The 18310-nt window shown below is 35.9% G+C and overlaps 1 protein-coding gene across 4 annotated transcripts in view; it reads left to right on the top strand.

The window, feature by feature from the left end:
* The window catches only part of ICE2 (interactor of little elongation complex ELL subunit 2), a 71074-nt gene that overhangs the window by 38593 nt on the left and 14171 nt on the right, over positions 1-18310 (top strand). For all 4 annotated transcript variants that reach the window (XM_057306230.1, XM_026518606.4, XM_057306231.1 and 1 more), the window contains 2 exons: positions 985-1114; positions 17757-17841. In XM_057306230.1, coding sequence (XP_057162213.1) covers positions 985-1114; positions 17757-17841 — 215 coding nt within the window. The remainder of the gene's footprint in view (positions 1-984; positions 1115-17756; positions 17842-18310) is intronic.

Here is an 18310-nt window from a genome sequence, read left to right as displayed (position 1 = left end):
TATGAACCAAGCTTAACAGAAATTTTACTGGATTTGAATTGTTCTTACCACCATCATTGTTCCAAGCCCACTAAATTTGCCACTTTGTGAAAATCAGGAATTCTGAAACATTTATGAAATATTTTCAAGTATATGAATAGTGGCAACTTAGTATAATTTCTAAAGTACAAACTAGCTATATCACTTTGAATAAATTTCTTAAATCATTTCTCCTTCTGCAGCTGGAAATGAAGAGACTACTATTACGAGTAGAATATTCTTTGACAGAAATGAGATAACATGAGCACAGTGAACATGACTAACATTATTTCACAAGCATGGATTTCCTTGCATATCCTCCTTTACATGAGTAATGGCCGCAGTTACTTTACTTAATCTATTTAGTGTCCTGACCAATAAACTCTGAGTAGATACTTTACCAGGTAGTTAGTGTTCGTAACAAAGCTTTTGTATTAATCAAAATAAAGACACTCACAGGTGTTAATGTAGGTATTAATGCTTATACCTTCATTCTTAGAATGAAAACAAGCTGCTCAAGAGTATTTGAGCCTGAGACCATGTGTCTCATGCTTTAAAGGGGCAAAAAATTCTTACCTTTTTTTATCCTCTGAGATTTACTAGTATAACAGTCTTTGCTTTCTAGCATTCAGCTTTGAACCTTTGGGCAATTATGTATCATAGGCTCTGTTCCAAGGATGCTACTATCAGTTACATTCCCTAATAAAATGTGTGCATGTGTAGAGAGATACGTGAATTTTGGGTGGAGATGGGGAGAGCTGTTGGTTCAGGATCTCTTATCTATCCACCTCTTGCCCACATCTAACAAGGGTTCTTTCCATCTTTCTGTCTGAATTCTACTGTATTTGAAAGGATAAAATAAGATTACCTGAAAGCATTTTGAAGTGGCAAAACTATATAGGCAAATGTATTTGCTATTAAGAGTAAATTAATGGAGCTTTGAAAAAGTATAACCCTGCATTTCAGCAATTTCCAGTTTATGTACTACCAAAAGTGGAATATCAAGCTTGTTATGGAGTTGAAGCTCTGACTGAAAGTGAACTTTGTCGCTTATGGACTGAAAGTTTATTGCATTCCAACTGCTCATTTTATGTTGGTAAGTTATACAAGAGGATTTACTCTTCTTTTTAATGCCATTGTAAATACATACTTTTAATCAATTATAAATATTTCCATTCTATACTTTCTGCAGTTCTCTTATTGTGTTAACATTCCTTTCTATTAAAACACCATTCCTTCTGCAGAGTTAAATGGTGGGGTGAGACTAGTGAGATCAGATGTTTTCATTTCCCTCTTACTCGTCTTGTTTAGTTGTGTTTGATGTCAACGTTACTGTTTTATTTTTGAAATACTTTTTTTTATTTTACAGTGTAATAAGCTAAAACTATAGAAGTGTTTTCTAACAAGTTCCTTTTAAACTATTGGTGTGAACATATTTTGAAATTTTCTTAAAATTATAATGACACTTAAATTTTTTCAATTTTTTTTTTTTACTTTGTTTTTGTGTTGCTGTTTTTTGGGGGGTTGGGGATTTGATTTGTCTTATCTGGGTTCATGTACAGTTAACATACTTCGTATGAAGGATTACTTGCCAGTTTTTACTGATCTTGCTCCCTCCCAATGGAATGCCTCATCCCATACTTTTTAGTTCATCCCATATGTCTCGGTCCATCCCCACTATCTCAAGCTGCCCTTCCATGAAGTCACTTCCTTCCCTTGATCTTTCAATACAGGGTCTTTTTTTTTTTTTTTTTAAGATTTATTTATTTTAGAGCACACATGCTCACACACGCATGAGCGGGGGAGGGGCAATGCGGGAGAGGGAGAGAAGTAGACTACCCACTGAGCGCAAAGCCTGAAGCATTTTGAAGCTCAATTCCAGGAACCTGAGGTTGTGGTCTGAGCCGAAACCAAGAGTCAGATGCCCAATCGACTGAACCACCCAGGCACCCCTGCAGGGTTGTTGTTGTTTTGTTTTGTTTTACCACTCTTATAACTTGTTACTTTCTACTGTATTCTTTTTTATACCTATCCTATCTTCCCATTAGACAGTAAGTAGTTTAAGGTCAGTGTCCAATGAAACTTTGTATTTTCATTGCACTTAGCATAATTCCTGGTGTGAAATAGTTAAGAGTGTGTTCTTCTTAATCAGAAAAAGGTTACTCACTTGAAGATTTTTTTCCATATTTTGGTTAACCAATATTTTGTCTTTATTGTAGAAGAGTATTAATAAGATAATTGATTTGCTCTCTGTGCTTAATTGAAAAAGAAAGTGGCTAAGTGTACTACTTGGTGGTGCACTAGCCCCCTCCTCCTGTTTCATACTGAATGCTGGAAGTTTTTTGTTGTAGTTTTTTGTTGTAGTTTTCAGCCACTAACCACACTTGCAGTATTCCTCCGAAAGACCTCTGCCTTGAAACATACCAACAGTCTTCATGTTAGCAACTCCGAAGCAGTTGTTAGCCACATTCATTTTAGGAAAGGATGAAACAAAAGCTTAATCCTTTGTAAAGTACTGAAAGAGAATAGAGACTCATGTCTAAAACAATATGAAGTGTTTCTTTTTTGTTTTTGTTTTTGTTTTTTTGTTTTTTTTTAAAGATTTTTATTTATTTGTTTGACAGAGATAGAGACAGCCAGCGAGAGAGGGAACACAAGTAGGGGGAGTGGGAGAGGAAGAAGCAGGCTCATAGAGGAGGAGCCTGACGTGGGGCTCGATCCCGGAACGCCGGGATCACGCCCTGAGCCGAAGGCAGACGCTTTAACCGCTGTGCCACCCAGGCGCCCCCTGTTTTTGTTTTTGTTTTTTAAATGTACACTTTAACAGATAAAACTGCCATCATCTATATGGCTAACTTCATCTAAAGTATTCTTTGAAGTCCTAGGTAATTATTGCTCTGTGTGCTCTTTATCCTCAGTAAATCCTACTCACTTAGAAGCCATTCATTTTAACATAATAGGATAGTGTATTTGGTTTCTTTTACAGTTGTTTGATGAGAAACTTGTATGGCTGTGTTTTCTTTGGGTTTGGGAATGGGTGTGGTTCTTTATGTGGGGGTGAATATGTTTAAAATGCACCTGGCTGGCTCAGTCGGTAGAGCATGCAACTCTTGATTTCAGAGTTGTGAGTTCAAGCCCTACATTGGGTGTAGAGAATACTTAAAATTTAAAAAATCTAAAAAAATAAAGTATCCATGGGTTAGAGGTGTTTGGTTTTTGTTTTGTTTTTAATATTGCTGTATTACTTTTAATTTCAAAAAATGTTGCAACAGGAAGGGAGTGTAGGAGAAACGGCTCCTAAGTAGGTTTTTCTTATAGTTACTTTGTGGAAAAACGATACAGAAAATAAATATAGAAAGCAACATTTTGTCATTGTAGTGTCTGGAATAACTGAATATAATTTTAAAAAGTTACATATCAGATGCGACTATAAAGTAGTTTGCGTGACTCATTATTTCGTCTCTTACAGTCATACCTAACATAATGTAGATTTAATGCTTTGGTTTCAAGAAGAGTGGTGGTCTACAGATAGTCAAGAGTTAAGGGGCGCCTAGGTGGCACAGCGGTTAAGCGTCTGCCTTCGGCTTAGGGCGTGATCCCGGCGTTATGGGATCGAGCCCCACATCGGGCTCTTCTGCTGTGAGCCTGCTTCTTCCTCTCCCACTCCCCCTGCTTGTGTTCCCTCTCTCGCTGGCTGTCTCTCTCTCTGTCAAATAAATAAATAAAATCTTTAAAAAGAAAAAGAGTTAAGATGTGTATAAGATACTTATGATATCTTACTTCAGAAGTATTTATTAGTGCCCTCTGACATCCAAATAACAGACTAAATTGGAAATTATGAGTTGCTAGATATGGGTTACGGTATACCCTTAAAAGCAGTAATGTATTTCTTTTCAAATATTCTATTCTTTGATCCTCTCTGTAATTTGTCAGTTTTCCTCTCATTATTACACTCCTCCTCCTAGCCTCCCCTCCTCCCAACTTCCTGTCCTCCCAGCCTCCTAAGGTACAACTTACAGAATATTGTTAGTTTTTTTTTTTTTTCTCCTTTTGGTTCATTATGTATCTACCACTCACAAACCAAGTTATATGATGCACTTGAAATGCTCCAAAATTGTCCTTAGAAACTGTTAAATATATGTGTGTGTGTATGTATATATGTGTGTGTGGGTGTGTATAAAATAATAGAACAGTATTTCTGTTTTTTGGGTTTTTTTGGGAGGAGGGGAGAGAGCACACAAGCAAGAGGAGGGACAGAGGGAAAGAGAGAGAATCTTCAGAAGGTTCCATCGGGTGTGGAGCCTGACACAGGGCTTGATCCACTACCCTGAGATCATGACCTGAGCCAAAATTAAGAGTCAGACACTTAACCAACTGAGACACTCAGGTGCCCCACAGAACAATATTTCTAACTCATTTATGAAATATGTAATGTGGGTCAATGACTATATATACATCGTTGCTAATCCTCACTATTCTGTAAAATAGGTGATGTTTATCTTTGTTATATAGAGGAAGAAACTAAGGTTTTCTAAGTTTATTGCTCAAGAGTGTCCATATCTTTTCTGATTCCACAGCCTGTGCTTTTTCCATTACAGTGGAATAGTGGAAATCATGCTGAATGTGTAAGTCAGAAGATATATGTATGATTACTATATATTTTCTAATTCTTTTACCTTGGGTAGAATCATTTAACCCCCTAGGCTTGAGCTTTTTCATCTATACATAATGAATATAATAATATTTTGTTCAACCTACTTCATGGACTGTATTTCAGATCTTTTTAAATCATAATAATTACCTAATATATTGCCCCCAAAGTAGACTTCTTCTTGATGAAAATAGATACCACAAGACAATGAAGTGATATTTTGCATATTTTTGTACTGAGGAAAAAGCTATTAAGCTAGAATTAGGTGAAAATATGGAAAATCATCTTTATGATACAAGAGTAAAGGATTTCTTTTTTCTTTTTCTTTTTTTTAAATTTATTTGAAAGAGCACGAGCAGGGGAGAGGAGCAGAGGGAGAGGGAGAAGCAGACTCCCTGCTGAGCAGGGAGCCCAACCAGGGGCTCTGTCCCAGGATTTGGAGATCATGACCTGAGCCTAAGGCAGATGCTTAACCAACTGAACCACCCACATGCCCCCTATTCATTTAACTTTAGGAATCTGTTTAGGTTGTTTCCATTTTAATGTAACTGAAAATTCTTTTAAATGTGTATTAGTACACTGCACACATATTGCTGTTTGGGCATATACTGAGGAGTGGAATTATTGAGTCATATGTTAGGTACACACTCAAATTTAGTAGATAATTTCAGAAAGTTTCCGAACCAATTGAACAAATTTATACTTATAATAGCAATATGTGATGGTTTCAGTTTCTTCACATTGTTGCCCACACTTGGCCTTATCAGTTTACTTAATTTTAGCCATGCTGGTGGGTAGATCTCACTAATATTTCATTATTGTTTTACTTTGCCTTTCTTTGGTTGTTTATGAAATTGGGAACTCTTTCACGTGATTAATCATTTGGATATACAGTTTTGTGAATTGCCTATTCAAACCTCTTGCTCATTTTTCTGTTGTCAGGGTGTGTGTGTGTGTGTGTGTGTGTGTGTGTGTGTGTTTTGGTTTGGTTTTTTAAGTAGGCTCCATGCCTGGTGTGGAGCCCAGCATGGGACTTGAACTCACAGCCCTGAGATCAAGACCTGAGCTGAGGTCAAGAGTAGGACGCTTAACTGACTGAGCCACCCAGGTGCCCCCTATTGTCAGGTTTTTGTTCCTTTGGTCTTTCTTTGTAGGTTTTAAATTTTACAAATGCTTTTCTCCCACTCTGTAACTTATCTTTTCAGTCTCTTAATTGTATGTTTTAAACTTACCAGTTTCATTAGTCATTTCCTTTCTGATTCATGCTTTCTTTGTCCTATTTTAAAAATTTTCCCCCAGCAAGATCATGAAGATACTCTCCTGTCTTATCTTCTAGAATCTTAATTTTTTTCTACCCCTTAATTTTTAGATACACAGTTTATGTGGTATTTAATTTTACATGGAATATCAAGATTTTATTTTCAATCATTAGCACTGCTTATTGAAAAGACCCCCCCTTTCTCTGCTGCTCTTTAATGCTGCTTGTGTTATAAATCATGTATGTGACTCTAACTCTTGACTCCCTATGTATCCTTGAGGCAGTACCTGTTTTAATTACTCTAGCTAGAGTAATTACTTAATTTTTCTAGGTACTCTAGTTAGACAATTAACACTGTAAATTACTCTAACTTTATAATAAATATTCTACTCTTTTGTAAAGTGAATCTTGTCAACTTATTTTTCTTCAGGAGTTTCTTGGCTGTTCTTGGCCCTTTGTGTTTACAAATTTTGGAATCAGCTTGTCAGTTTCTATCAACAACAAGAAGATTGGGATTTTTGTTAGCAAGTGCATTGACTCAATGTGGAGCAAATTGATAACTTCACAATAACATCTTCTAATTTGTGAACTTTAAATATTCCTTAATTTCTTTATGTCTTTAATTTCTCTTAGTATTTTATGATTTTCTATGTAGAGTTCTTATACATCTTTTGTTAAATGTATTTTGTGGCATTTGATATTTTTAAGCTATTATAAATGGTATTTCTGACATTTTATTTTCTTAAGGTTTGTTACTAAAGTATAAAATGTATTTACATATTGATTTTGTATATTGATCTATCTAGCAACTTTGCTAAAGTCACTTACTTATTGTAATAATTCAGGTTTTTTAAGTAACCAATCATATCTTATGCAAATAATGGCTTGAATACAAGGTGAATAATGGGCCTTTTTACCTTATTTCTAATCTTAAAAGGGAACATTTTCAATAATTCACCATTGTGTTTGGTATTTTTGTATAGGTTTTTGTAGATACCTTTAATTAGAATAAAGAAGTTCCTTTGTATGCCTAATTTAAGAATTTTAATCATGAATGGGCAAAAAATATCAGATACTTTCTTTGCTTCTGATATGATGGTATGGTTTTTGTCTTATTCTACTAATGCGATGACTCCTGTTGGTTCATTTAAAAATGTCAATCCAACCTTGTATTCCTGCAGTAAACCCAGCTTGATCATAATATATTGCTCTTTTTATATATTGGTGCATTTAGTTTAACATTAATTTTGTTAGTATTCTGCCATCTGTGTTTATGAGTGAGATTGACCCATAATACCTTGCCTAGGTATTGGTATTAAGGTTATGTTTATACTGTAAAATGAGTCGGGATGTCTTCTTTATTCTTCTCTTATCTGGTAGAATTTCTGTAAAATTGGTGTTATTTCTCCTACAAATGTTTGGTAAAAGCTATCTAGAAAGCACATGGACCTAAAGCTTTCCTTTTTTGAGAAGCTTCTAATTATCAGTTCTGTTTTTAAGTTAGCTTTAGGGCCATTCAGATGTTTAATTTCTTGCATCAGTTTTGTAACTTGTGTGTGTGTATGTTTTCTTGTGTGTGTGTGTGTGTGTATGTTTTTAAGAAACTTGTTCAGTTTAAGTTTTCAGAATTATTGGCGTAAAGGCCTTCATAATATCTATGATCTTTTAATGTCTATAGTACCTGTAGTAATTACTACACATCACTAATAAGTTTGGGTTTATATCTACCATTTTAATATATGTATTCTATTTGACTCATTGTTTTAAGGACCTTTTTTTGACTTAGTGCATTCTTGTGAGTTGAATATTTTTTATTGCATTTTTCCCCCTTGATTAATAGTTCTATATTAACATAATTATATACTCTTTTACTACTCTTTTAAGGGTTACTCTAGAAGTGTCCTAATACAGTAGCTCCTAGACACAGACGACTATTATAAATTTATTAAAATTAAGTAAAACTTAAAATTCAGTTTCTCAGTCATACCGTCCATATTTCAAGTGCTTGAAATATGTTTGGTTACCATATTGAACAGTGCAGAGATTTGTTTGGTTACCATATTGAACAGTGCAGAAATATGTTTGGTTACCATATTGAACAGTGCAGAGATTTCCAGCATCACAAAAAGTTCAATTGGACAGTGCTACTCTAAATAATTATAACATGCATCCCTGACTTATCCCCATTAAACAGTATTTTTTCTATATATTTTTATTAGTGTATACATTTGATATTCATTTACATTTATTCATATATTTACCCTTTTTGATGCTTTTCTTCTCATATCTCTAAGATTTTAACTAGTATCATTTTCCTCTGCCTGAAGAATACCCTTTAGTATTATCTTTATTATAGATATCTAGTGACAAAGACTCCCAGTTTTAATTCATCTTAGAGGTCTTTAAATTATTATTATTTCACCTTTATTGAAGGATAGATATTTCATTGTTTCTGGCTTCTTTTGTTTCTGTTGAAAAGTCAGCTGTCCATCTTGGTTTTTGCTCCGTTGAAAGTAATACATCTCTTTTCTTTGCAAATTTAAAATTTTATCTTTCTGCCTGCTTTTCAGCAATTTTCCTACAATGTACTTACATTAGATTTTCTTTATAAATATTTCTTTTGGGGTTTGTATTGCTCCTTGAATATGTGCCCTGATGACTTCTTAACAATTTTGGAGAATTCTCGGTCATTAGGTCACTAAATATCACTTCTTCCTCATTCTCTCTCTTTCTCTTCTGGGGTTTTAGTTGTGCATTCTTTTCTTATCTTTCCTTTTGACTCTTCTTGCATCATTTTTGATATTTTTTTCTAGTTTATTAATTCCCTCTTCACCTGTCTCTAATACACTGTTTAACCCATGACTTGAGTCCTTAATTTCAATTATTGTATTCTTCAGTTCTAGATATTCCATTTGGTTCTTTTTTATAGATTAGTTTTTGACAGAAATTCTCAATCTTTCCTTTAGCATATTAGGCAAAACTCTTTTAAAGTCTGTGTCTTGTACCTCTGATATCTAGATTTCTGGTGTTTCTTTTCTATTCTCTTTTGTGTATTCATTTCTTAGGGCTGCTGTAACAAAGTACCACAAACTAAGTGGCTTAAAATAATAGAAATTTCTTGTTTCATAGTTCTAGAGGCTAGGAATACAAAATCAAGGTATCACCGGACCATGTTACCTCTGAAACCCGTAGGAGAGAATCCTTCATTGCCTTTTCTATCTTCTGATATCTGCCAGCAATTTTTGTCATCTTTGGCTTGTAGATACATCACCCTCATCTCTGTTTCTCTCATCATGTGGCATCTTCTTCCTGTGTGTCTCTCTCCTCTTCTTAGAAGGACACCAGTCATATTGGATTAAGGGCCCACCCTAATCCAGTATGACCTCATCTTAATCTTTAATTATGTTTGCTCTGATCCTGTTTCCAAGGAAGGTCATGTTCTGAGGTACTGTGGGTTAAGGCTTCAACATATCTTTTGCGGGGGACACAATTAATCTCATAGCATGTTTCTTTTTTTAAACATGCTGTTTCATTGTATGCTAGGATGTTCTTTATCCAGAGCCAGCTATTGGATATGAAAAATTGTGGAGATAATGAGAAAGTTAAAATGTTACCTTCCTCTACACAAGATTACTTTTGATTCACCTTAATTCCGTTGCAGGGATTTAAGTTTGAAGCTTGACTTTGGACCTAGAGAATTCTCGGTCCTACAGAAAGACCAGTTTGTTTCCCACTTACCTGCTAGGGTGTTGCTATTCAGGGTCTGTGCATATAAGAGTTGCTATAGCCAGACTGACACTGCCAGTCTTTGAAAAGGCCTGTTTGCAAGGCTGGCCCTTAGCTGGTATCTGGAAACTTGGCTAGTAAACTGTTCCCTGTACTGATATAAGACTTTCTGTTGCTGATAAGGATGGCTTATAGTACCTACACTGTACAGACAATGTGGCTTATTCTAGACATCTGCTTTCCTTTTGAGAGTCTTGGTACGTGCTAGGCAGAAGGCATCTATATGATGAGCCTCCAGTAAAAACCTTGAGTGCTGAGTCTCTAATGAACTTTTCCAATATACAAAAAAAAAAAACTGTTGCTAGAAGAATTAAGTGCATCCTATGTGACTTTAGTGGGAGGGACTTTTTTTTTTAGTTGTGGTAAAATATACGTATTTTAGAATAACATAGAATTTACCATTTTAACCATTTTAGCGTACAAGTCAGCATACATTTTTCGTACAATTCAATGATATTAAGTAGATTCACAGAGTTGTGCAGCCATCAACACTATCTACTTCCAGAACTTTTTCATCATCCCAGACAGAAACTCAGGAAAGACTCAGAGGTTTAGTTTCCTCTGAACGTCACTCCATACACCTTTTCCTTTTACTCTTTATTTTTAATTTTTTTGCTTTGTATCCTTTTGCTGTAATAAGTCTTATCCATGAGTACAACTGTATGCTGAATCCTATGAGCTCTTTTGGAGAATCACCAAACCGAGGGGACCCCTTGTTACACAAAGTCCCAACTCAGAGCTTAGGTGTTCAGTTTGTTGATAGATCCTGAAATCCAGTTTTTGTTCCTCTGATTCTGAGAGACTGTTGAAAGCCCTGGTGTATTTCTTAGCCTTTTCTTGCTTTTTCCAGAGAAGAGCAATCCTAAGGGCCAGGTTCACATCTCTGGGTTTCTTTCTTCTTCTAGTTTTTGGCTTCTTTACCCTTTACCCACACAAGTGTATATCCAGTCCCTTTTCCTGGTTGCCACTAACAAATTATATACTTTAATTACTTATAATATCTATTGCCTATTTTTGTGTTTCTTGTTTATTGTCAATGTCCCAAGGTCATAGAACAGTATCTGGCACATGGAGATACTCAATTATGTTTAGAATAAGTTAGGTTGCCTTTGATAATTGGTTGAAGGAACAGTAAAAGTCAGGGAGAATAGAAATGGTGGAAAACAAACCACTGAATTTATATACTTTATTCTTTTTACTGTCCCAGGATGTGCATAAGATAAACCACTGGGATGTAGGAAGAGAATATTATAACTAACTTATTTTTTCTCCAAATAACAATTAAACATTACTCATGTTAAGTATGTGGATCGATAAGTGGTACTATCTCTTTATGTTGTCATACAGTCCTGTCACATACCATACTGAAAGAATCTTCGTCATCTCCACAGAGCACACCTGTAGGGAGACAGTGTGCTTAACCCTTTCCATATGAATGACTACCCCCAGAGTTGTGCCACACAGCGTCCTTGGGTCTGTTAAGTATGATTTTGTTGCCAAAAATGAAAGATGGCACAATTTTAAACAAGAACGGACAAAAAAACTTATATATCAGTATACTTTAAAAACTTGGAATCAGATTAGGGGGAAAAAAAATCTCTTTTAAAATCTTCCAGAGAGCCTCAAGGATAGGAATGTAGCCCCTGTCTTAACGTTTGTAAGAAAAACTGGTTAACGTCAGGGAAGATAGCTTTTTACTAGTAGAATTTAGAGAGAAACCTTTGTGTTATTGGTGTAAGGTGTTAAAAACAATCAGTGTCCCTCTAGTAAGCCCAACAATGAAGCATTTGGTGCATGTGGATCTTTGTATCATTTTATTTTTTTAGCTAGGCAGCCACTAAAACCTGTAGCAAAATGAATTGAACTTTGAATCCATCCTTCAAGTAGTGGTATCCCACTGTTTTAAACCAAGATTTCTTAAAACAAGAAAGCATAGTTAACCATACATTGTATATTATTTTTGTTTTTCAAAAAAATTTTGGTCTAAGTGCTGTTAATGAACAGTTTTTAATGTGTGTGGACCACTGCTATAAGCAATAGAGAAAAGTAAAAAATAATTAAGTAACTTATTCGTAGATACAGAGTTTATCAGTTGGCAGGACCAAAATTGAGTCACAGTTTTTAAGTGTCAATAACTTTGCTATAAAACTAAAAAGGGCTAGGGAAGAACTGAGGGAGGGGCAGGGAGGTGTCAGATGTAACAGAAGTGAAGCATTTTGTGTGTGACAGTATTAATCAATGTAAATTAAAACAAATGACTTTACTGTTTAGAAACTGGATTCTTAAAATCTTGACCAGAAACTTTCCAAGTTTCCAAGCTTATGTTCTCTTTCCCATATACTCACGCACCACCGTCCTTCCTCAACTGTGGCCTGAGTTTTCCTCTCAACCAGTGCTAGCCACTCCTCCATTTAGCTTAAGCATTTCATTGTCATTTTTCCCTGCCCAGCCTGTAATCTCAAGATTTCAAAGATATTTAAGGTAATTTCTCCTCAAAAATCAAATTTGGGGGTCTGTACATTAGATCCTTTGGAGTAAACGTTAAGGATAAAGTTTATCTTCATGATTGAGCGATTCAGATAAAACATGTCTTATAAGGTAAAGTGATACAAGATCTCAATTACTTTCTTTAACTTAAGAGCACATTGGTTTGTAGGACATGAGTTCAGTAATTCTCAAACGTGGTAGTTCATCAGAATCTCTTGTAGGGCTTGTTAGAGTAGAAATTGCTGGCCCTGACCCTACAGTGTCTGATTCAGTAGGTCTGGGTCGGGACTCAAGACACAGCATTTCTAGCATGTTCTCAGGTGCTGCTGATGCTTCAAGTTGGGAACTGCATCTTGAGAACCACTTCTGTAGCTCATAGTCTGTTTTTCAGATAGAATAAATGTACTTTTTTGTTGTTAATGTTTGTCTGCTTCACTTTACTATGAACGTGTTCTCTTCCCCTCAATTATAGTACTTTTTATCCTCATGTCCCATAAAAACATGAAGAGATATTCCTTAAAGAAAACTCCGAAAGTAATCTTATCACAACTTCTGTGTCTACCTTCTAATCCTTTAATATATATCAGTTCTATATAGTTGACATAAGGCAGGCCTTGCTTTTTACAAGTTGAGATAAACCAGTTTCAGTTACTACAGTGTATTGACTATAACTGATTTGGTAAAGTACAGACTTCACTGCTGTCTCTTCAGTCCACATATCACTACATAAATAACAGATGCACATCATGACCAGTGACCAGTAATGTCCCATTTTCCGAACTCTGTCAGTGGTCACTATGCACCTGTTACTGAGTTCATATACAAAAAGTGTGTATTTGTGTTCTGTCCTTGTCTCCCAGTGATAAACTCATGATGTAATTTTATAAAAGTGGATAATCAAAGAGTTGGCCAGCAATGATTAAAGCACAGCAAAGAAATAAAAAGTGATACTGCAGGAAGTGAAATTCAAAACTGAACATAAATGGAGTTACAGGAGTAACAGCTGACAGTGGGAATGTTGACAGTGCTGATGTTCAAGAGACTTTAAGATATGCCACCACAAGAATGTAGTGAAGGCAAACTTTGGGACATAAATGAGGAAAGTGGTTGTGACTTAAAAAGGATGAAAAAGTGATACCAGCATAAGATTTCACATGAAAGGAACTCTTGGAGATATTTCCTGACATTTAAAGCACAGAGGAGGGGCTCCCAGGTAGCTCAGTGGGTTAAGGATCTGCCTTTGATTCAGGTCATGGTCTCAGGGTCCTGGGATCTAGCTCTGCGTTGGGTCCCTGCTGAGCAGGGAGCCTGCTTCTCCCTCTCCCTCTGCTGCTCCCCCTCCCTGTGCTTGCTCGCGCGCTCTCTCTCTCTGTCAAATAAATAAAATCTTTTTAAAAAAATAATAAAGCACAAAGGATACAATGTCGGAAACTGATCCTAACTTAGAAAGGAGTATGACAATCCATGGCGTAGAAAAGATGCTTGCTTCCTATCATAGTTGTTCCGGAAGGTGACAAGCAGTGTTCAAATTGCTCTTGATAAGTTTTTTTTATAAAGAAATAAAATAATTTGCAGTGTTTTTAATGTTTTAAATTAGTGTACTAAATAAATATTAATTTTGTTCTTTTTTCATTTCCCTATATATTTATATTTGATGGAGAGTTCATAATGTCTTCACAAAAAATAATTTTTTCAAAGATTTATTTATTTATTTATTTTAGAGAGAGAGCATGGGGCGTTGGGTGGCAGAGGAGAGAGTCTTTTTTTTTTTTTCTTAAGATTTTATTTATTTATTCGACAGAGATAGAGACAGCCAGCGAGAGAAGGAACACAAGCAGGGGGAGTGGGAGAGGAAGAAGCAGGCTCATAGCGGAGGAGCCTGATGTGGGGCTTGATCCCAGAATGCCAGGATCACGCCCTGAGCCGAAGGCAGACGCTTAACCGCTGTGCCACCCAGGCGCCCCCAGAGGAGAGAGTCTTAAGCGGATGTCTCACTGAGTGCAGAGTCCAACGGGGGCTGGATCTCACAACCCTGAGAGAGGACCTGAGCTGAAACCGAGAGTTGGAGCCTTAACCTATTGCACCACTAGGTGCCCCAACAACAGCAACAAAATTTTAAGATCTGTTTATTTATTTGTGAGAGAGAGTGTGCGTGCACATGTACAAATGGGGGAAGTAGCAGAGGGAAAGGGAGAGAGAGAATCTCAAGCAGACTACCTATTGAGTGCAGAGCCTAATGTGGGACTGATCTCATGACCCATGAGATCATGACCTGAGCTGACATCAAAAGTCAGACGCTTAACTGACTGAGCCACCCAGGCTCCCCTTGACAAAAAATTTTAAAGGTTATGGAACAATTATAATTTTTCACATTGATCATTAAAATTGCTTGCATGGTTTCAGCTTGTATGATTATTTTTATCATCCCATACTGCACGCAAAGCAAGGACTGCCTGTTTATATGTATGTGTGATTGGATGCATGTATATAAAGCCTTTAATTGTATTATATAAAGGCTTTATTTGTACTCGGTAAAGGAGTATTTCCCAACCTTGACACACAAAAAAATACTTGGATAGCACACCATGATATACAAAAGAGATTGCTAATGGTTGAAGGGCAGTGGCCAGGAAACTCCATCCCAAGCCTTGCTCAGCTGCCCCAAGGGCTGGGGAGATAAATATTTCAACCACACATATGAGTCATTTGAGGCCCACAGGTGAAAATGCTCCGATATTGAGAGAATTGTTAACTCCTTGAGCTTCGAAGTAGGCCTCATAGCACTTAGTCTGGTGTTCTCTATATAGTTATTTTCGGCTGACCATATTTGACATATACTATAATACATATTTTTTTATTGAGATTTCTTTAAAAAGCTAAGACTTATTAGTCTCCTCAAAGGCATATTTAGTTAATGTCTAAATATGTTTTATTGTATTTAATATTCCCTTTCTACAGCTATTAAAGCATTAAAATGTGTCTGTTATTAGAAATGTCACTGTATAATGAGTGTTAGAAATGCAGAGGTGAAACTAAAACTTGGCATAGGAAATAAGTAGGCGTGGGAAAAATAGATTCGTTGTTTTAAGGAAAAGCATCTGGTAAAAAATGTTTCTAATTCTTTTTATGAGCTGAAAGCAAATGAAAGAGGGCTTTATATGAAAATGAGATATTATGTGTATTTTTTGTTGTCCCAGCGATTGACATCAGCTTCCCAGGTAATGTGTTTTGATAACTAAATACTGCAAGTTCAAAAATAAAAACAAAACATGGTATTATTTTCAGCATTGATGAGTGTTACACTCTTGTCATACTAATTGATGTTTTTAATTCTGGTTTTTGTATTGACTTGATTATATATTTAACTCAGGGCTGTCTTTTATATCATTCTTCCTTAGTACATTTAAAGGCCTAAGTGTCCTGTCTTAACCTATTTTGTTGTAGAACATACACATTACTTTTTAAAATGGAAGTATCACCCTTTGCTACTTTGTTTCTTGGAATTCTGGAATTAAGTCATGTTTATAAGAAAGTAAGACTTTAAGCAGACTGTTGTTTTTTTTTTTTTAACCATGAGGAATCTTGTGTGCTTTAATTAAAAACCAGATTTTGGGGGGGCTTTATTGTGATATAATTGACAAATTATAAGATATTTAAAGTGTACATCATGATGATTTGATATACATATATATTCTGAAATGACTCCTCCCATCCAGTTAATTAATACGTCTATCCCCACATATTTATATTTTTCCTTTTTTTTAAATGAGAACATTTAAGTTCTCTCCTAGCAAATTTCAATCATACAATATAATGTTATCATATATAATCACCATATTATACATTAGATTCTCAGACTCTATATGGCTGAAAGTTTGTACCCTTTTACCACCTCTCTATTCCTTCCTGCTCCAGCCTTTGGGAACCATTTTTCTACTCCGTTTCTATGAGTTTGACTTTTATTTTTAGATTCCACATATAAGTGATACCATGTAGTATTTTATTTCTCTGTCTTATTTCACGTAGCATTATGCCCTTAAGTCTATGTTTTTGTAAATAGCATAATTTCCTTCTTTCTCATGGCTGAGTGATATTCCACCGTATATATACACCACATCTTCTTTTATCCATTCACCCATTGATGGACACTTACGTTGTTTCCATATCTTGGCTATTGTAAATAATTGAACTGGATTGTTATAGTCTAATTTTTATCTTAAGAATTGGGTGTGGTGTGGGGCGCCTGGGTGGCTCAGTCATTGAGCATCTGCCTTCGGCTCAGGGCGTGATCCCGGCATTCTGGGATCGAGCCCCACATCAGGCTCCTCTCCTGGGAGCCTGCTTCTTCCTTTCCCACTCCCCCTGCTTGTGTTCCCTCTCTCACTGGCTGTCTCTCTCTGTCAAATAAATAAATAAAATCTTAAAAAAAAAAAAGAATCGGGTGTGGTGGTGCCTGGGTGGCTCAGTTTGTTAAGCAGCTGACTCTTGATTTTGGCTCAGGTCATGATCTTGGGGTCCTGGGATCAAGCCCTGTGTCAGGCTCCGCTCTCATCAGGGAGTCTGCTTCAGGATTCTCTTTTTTCCCTCTGCTCTTCCCCCCCGCTCATGCTCGCTCTCTCTCTCTCTCTCTCTCTCAAATAAATAAATAAATAAATCTTAAAAAAAAAAAAAAAAAGAACCAAGTGTTTCTTAGAGATGTGTAGAGCATGCCCAAACTATAAATTTGACTATCCGTTTGCTTTGATAATAGGTACATATCTCTCTAAAAATATAATCTTTATTAAAATGCAACTTAAACTAATAGGAAACAGAACCACTAATATTTTAACAGTTGTTATTCTTAAATTTGGGTCTTAGAGATTATTTTTTGGTGTGCACGTGTGTAAACTTTTCTATATTCAGCAAATATTTTAGAACCAATACTTTTGTGTCGTTTTAAAATACAGTTTTGGGACGCCTGGGTGGCTCAGTCGGTTGAGCATCTGACTCTTGGTTTCAGCTCAGGTCATGATCTCTGGATCATGAGATTGAGCCCCGTGTCAGAGTCTGCAGTCAGCACAGAGTCTGTTTGAAATTCTCTCCCTCTCCCTCCGTCCCTCCCCATCTCGCTCTGTCTCTCAAATAAATAAATAAAATCCTTTAGAAAAGTAAATAAAATATGGCTTTAATTAATAAACTTAATAAAATGTGTAAGTCTCTTTTTGGAATGTAAAATTGCTTTACAGTTGTTACAATTTTGTATAAACATCTTTAAGAAGAATGGATAACTTTTTTTTTTTTTTTTTTTTTTTTTTTTTTTTTTTTTTTTTTTTTTAAAGATTTATTTATTTATTTATTTAACAGAGACAGCCAGCGAGAGAGGGAACACAGCAGGGGGAGTGGGAGAGGAAGAAGCAGGCTCATAGTGGAGGAGCCTGATGTGGGGCTCGATCCCGTAACGCCGGGATCACGCCCTGAGCCGAAGGCAGGCACCCAACCACTATGCCACCCAGGCGCCCCAACTTTTTTTTTTTTAATACTGCAATTGTTCTTTTTAAGTTTGATGTTTTATTTTAGGGCATATTGATGCATTTACTTCAAAACTTTTTCTGTTAGAAGAAATTACCTCAGAAGAATTAAAAGAAAAACTTTCAGCACTCAAGTAAGAAAGTTTACTTTATGGTGGGATTCTTAAAACTTGTGAACATAATCACTAATTTTTGTCTATTTCTAAATATTAGTTAAGTTTAAATCATTTATTTTCAAGACTTTTAATTCTTTTATACATTGAGGCTTCTTCCCCTAACCCAGTTTGTGATCCATCTCATGTCCACTTTCAAATTAAATCAAATACCAGTGACACCAGTCTTTCTACTTGAGACAAAGGAGGCTGGAGCAAGCGTAGTAGCCCACCATCTGGGACGTACATGAGAGCACCCCTTATCAGGGCTGGGAAACAACAGGACAGTCATATAGACTCAGCTCTAAGGATTATATATATTCATTTAGACATCCTAACTTCTAAAAGTTTCCCCTGTGCCAGTATTACTGTACATCATATTGAAATGAGTTTATTGTGCTCAGGACTCCGAATACCCAAATGCAAAGGAAAATAACTTACAAAAATTAAT

This window comes from Ursus arctos, unplaced genomic scaffold (genome assembly GCF_023065955.2).
Source record: "Ursus arctos isolate Adak ecotype North America unplaced genomic scaffold, UrsArc2.0 scaffold_36, whole genome shotgun sequence".
Taxonomy (NCBI): domain Eukaryota; kingdom Metazoa; phylum Chordata; class Mammalia; order Carnivora; family Ursidae; genus Ursus; species Ursus arctos.
This window is presented reverse-complemented; position numbering and strand designations above follow the sequence as displayed.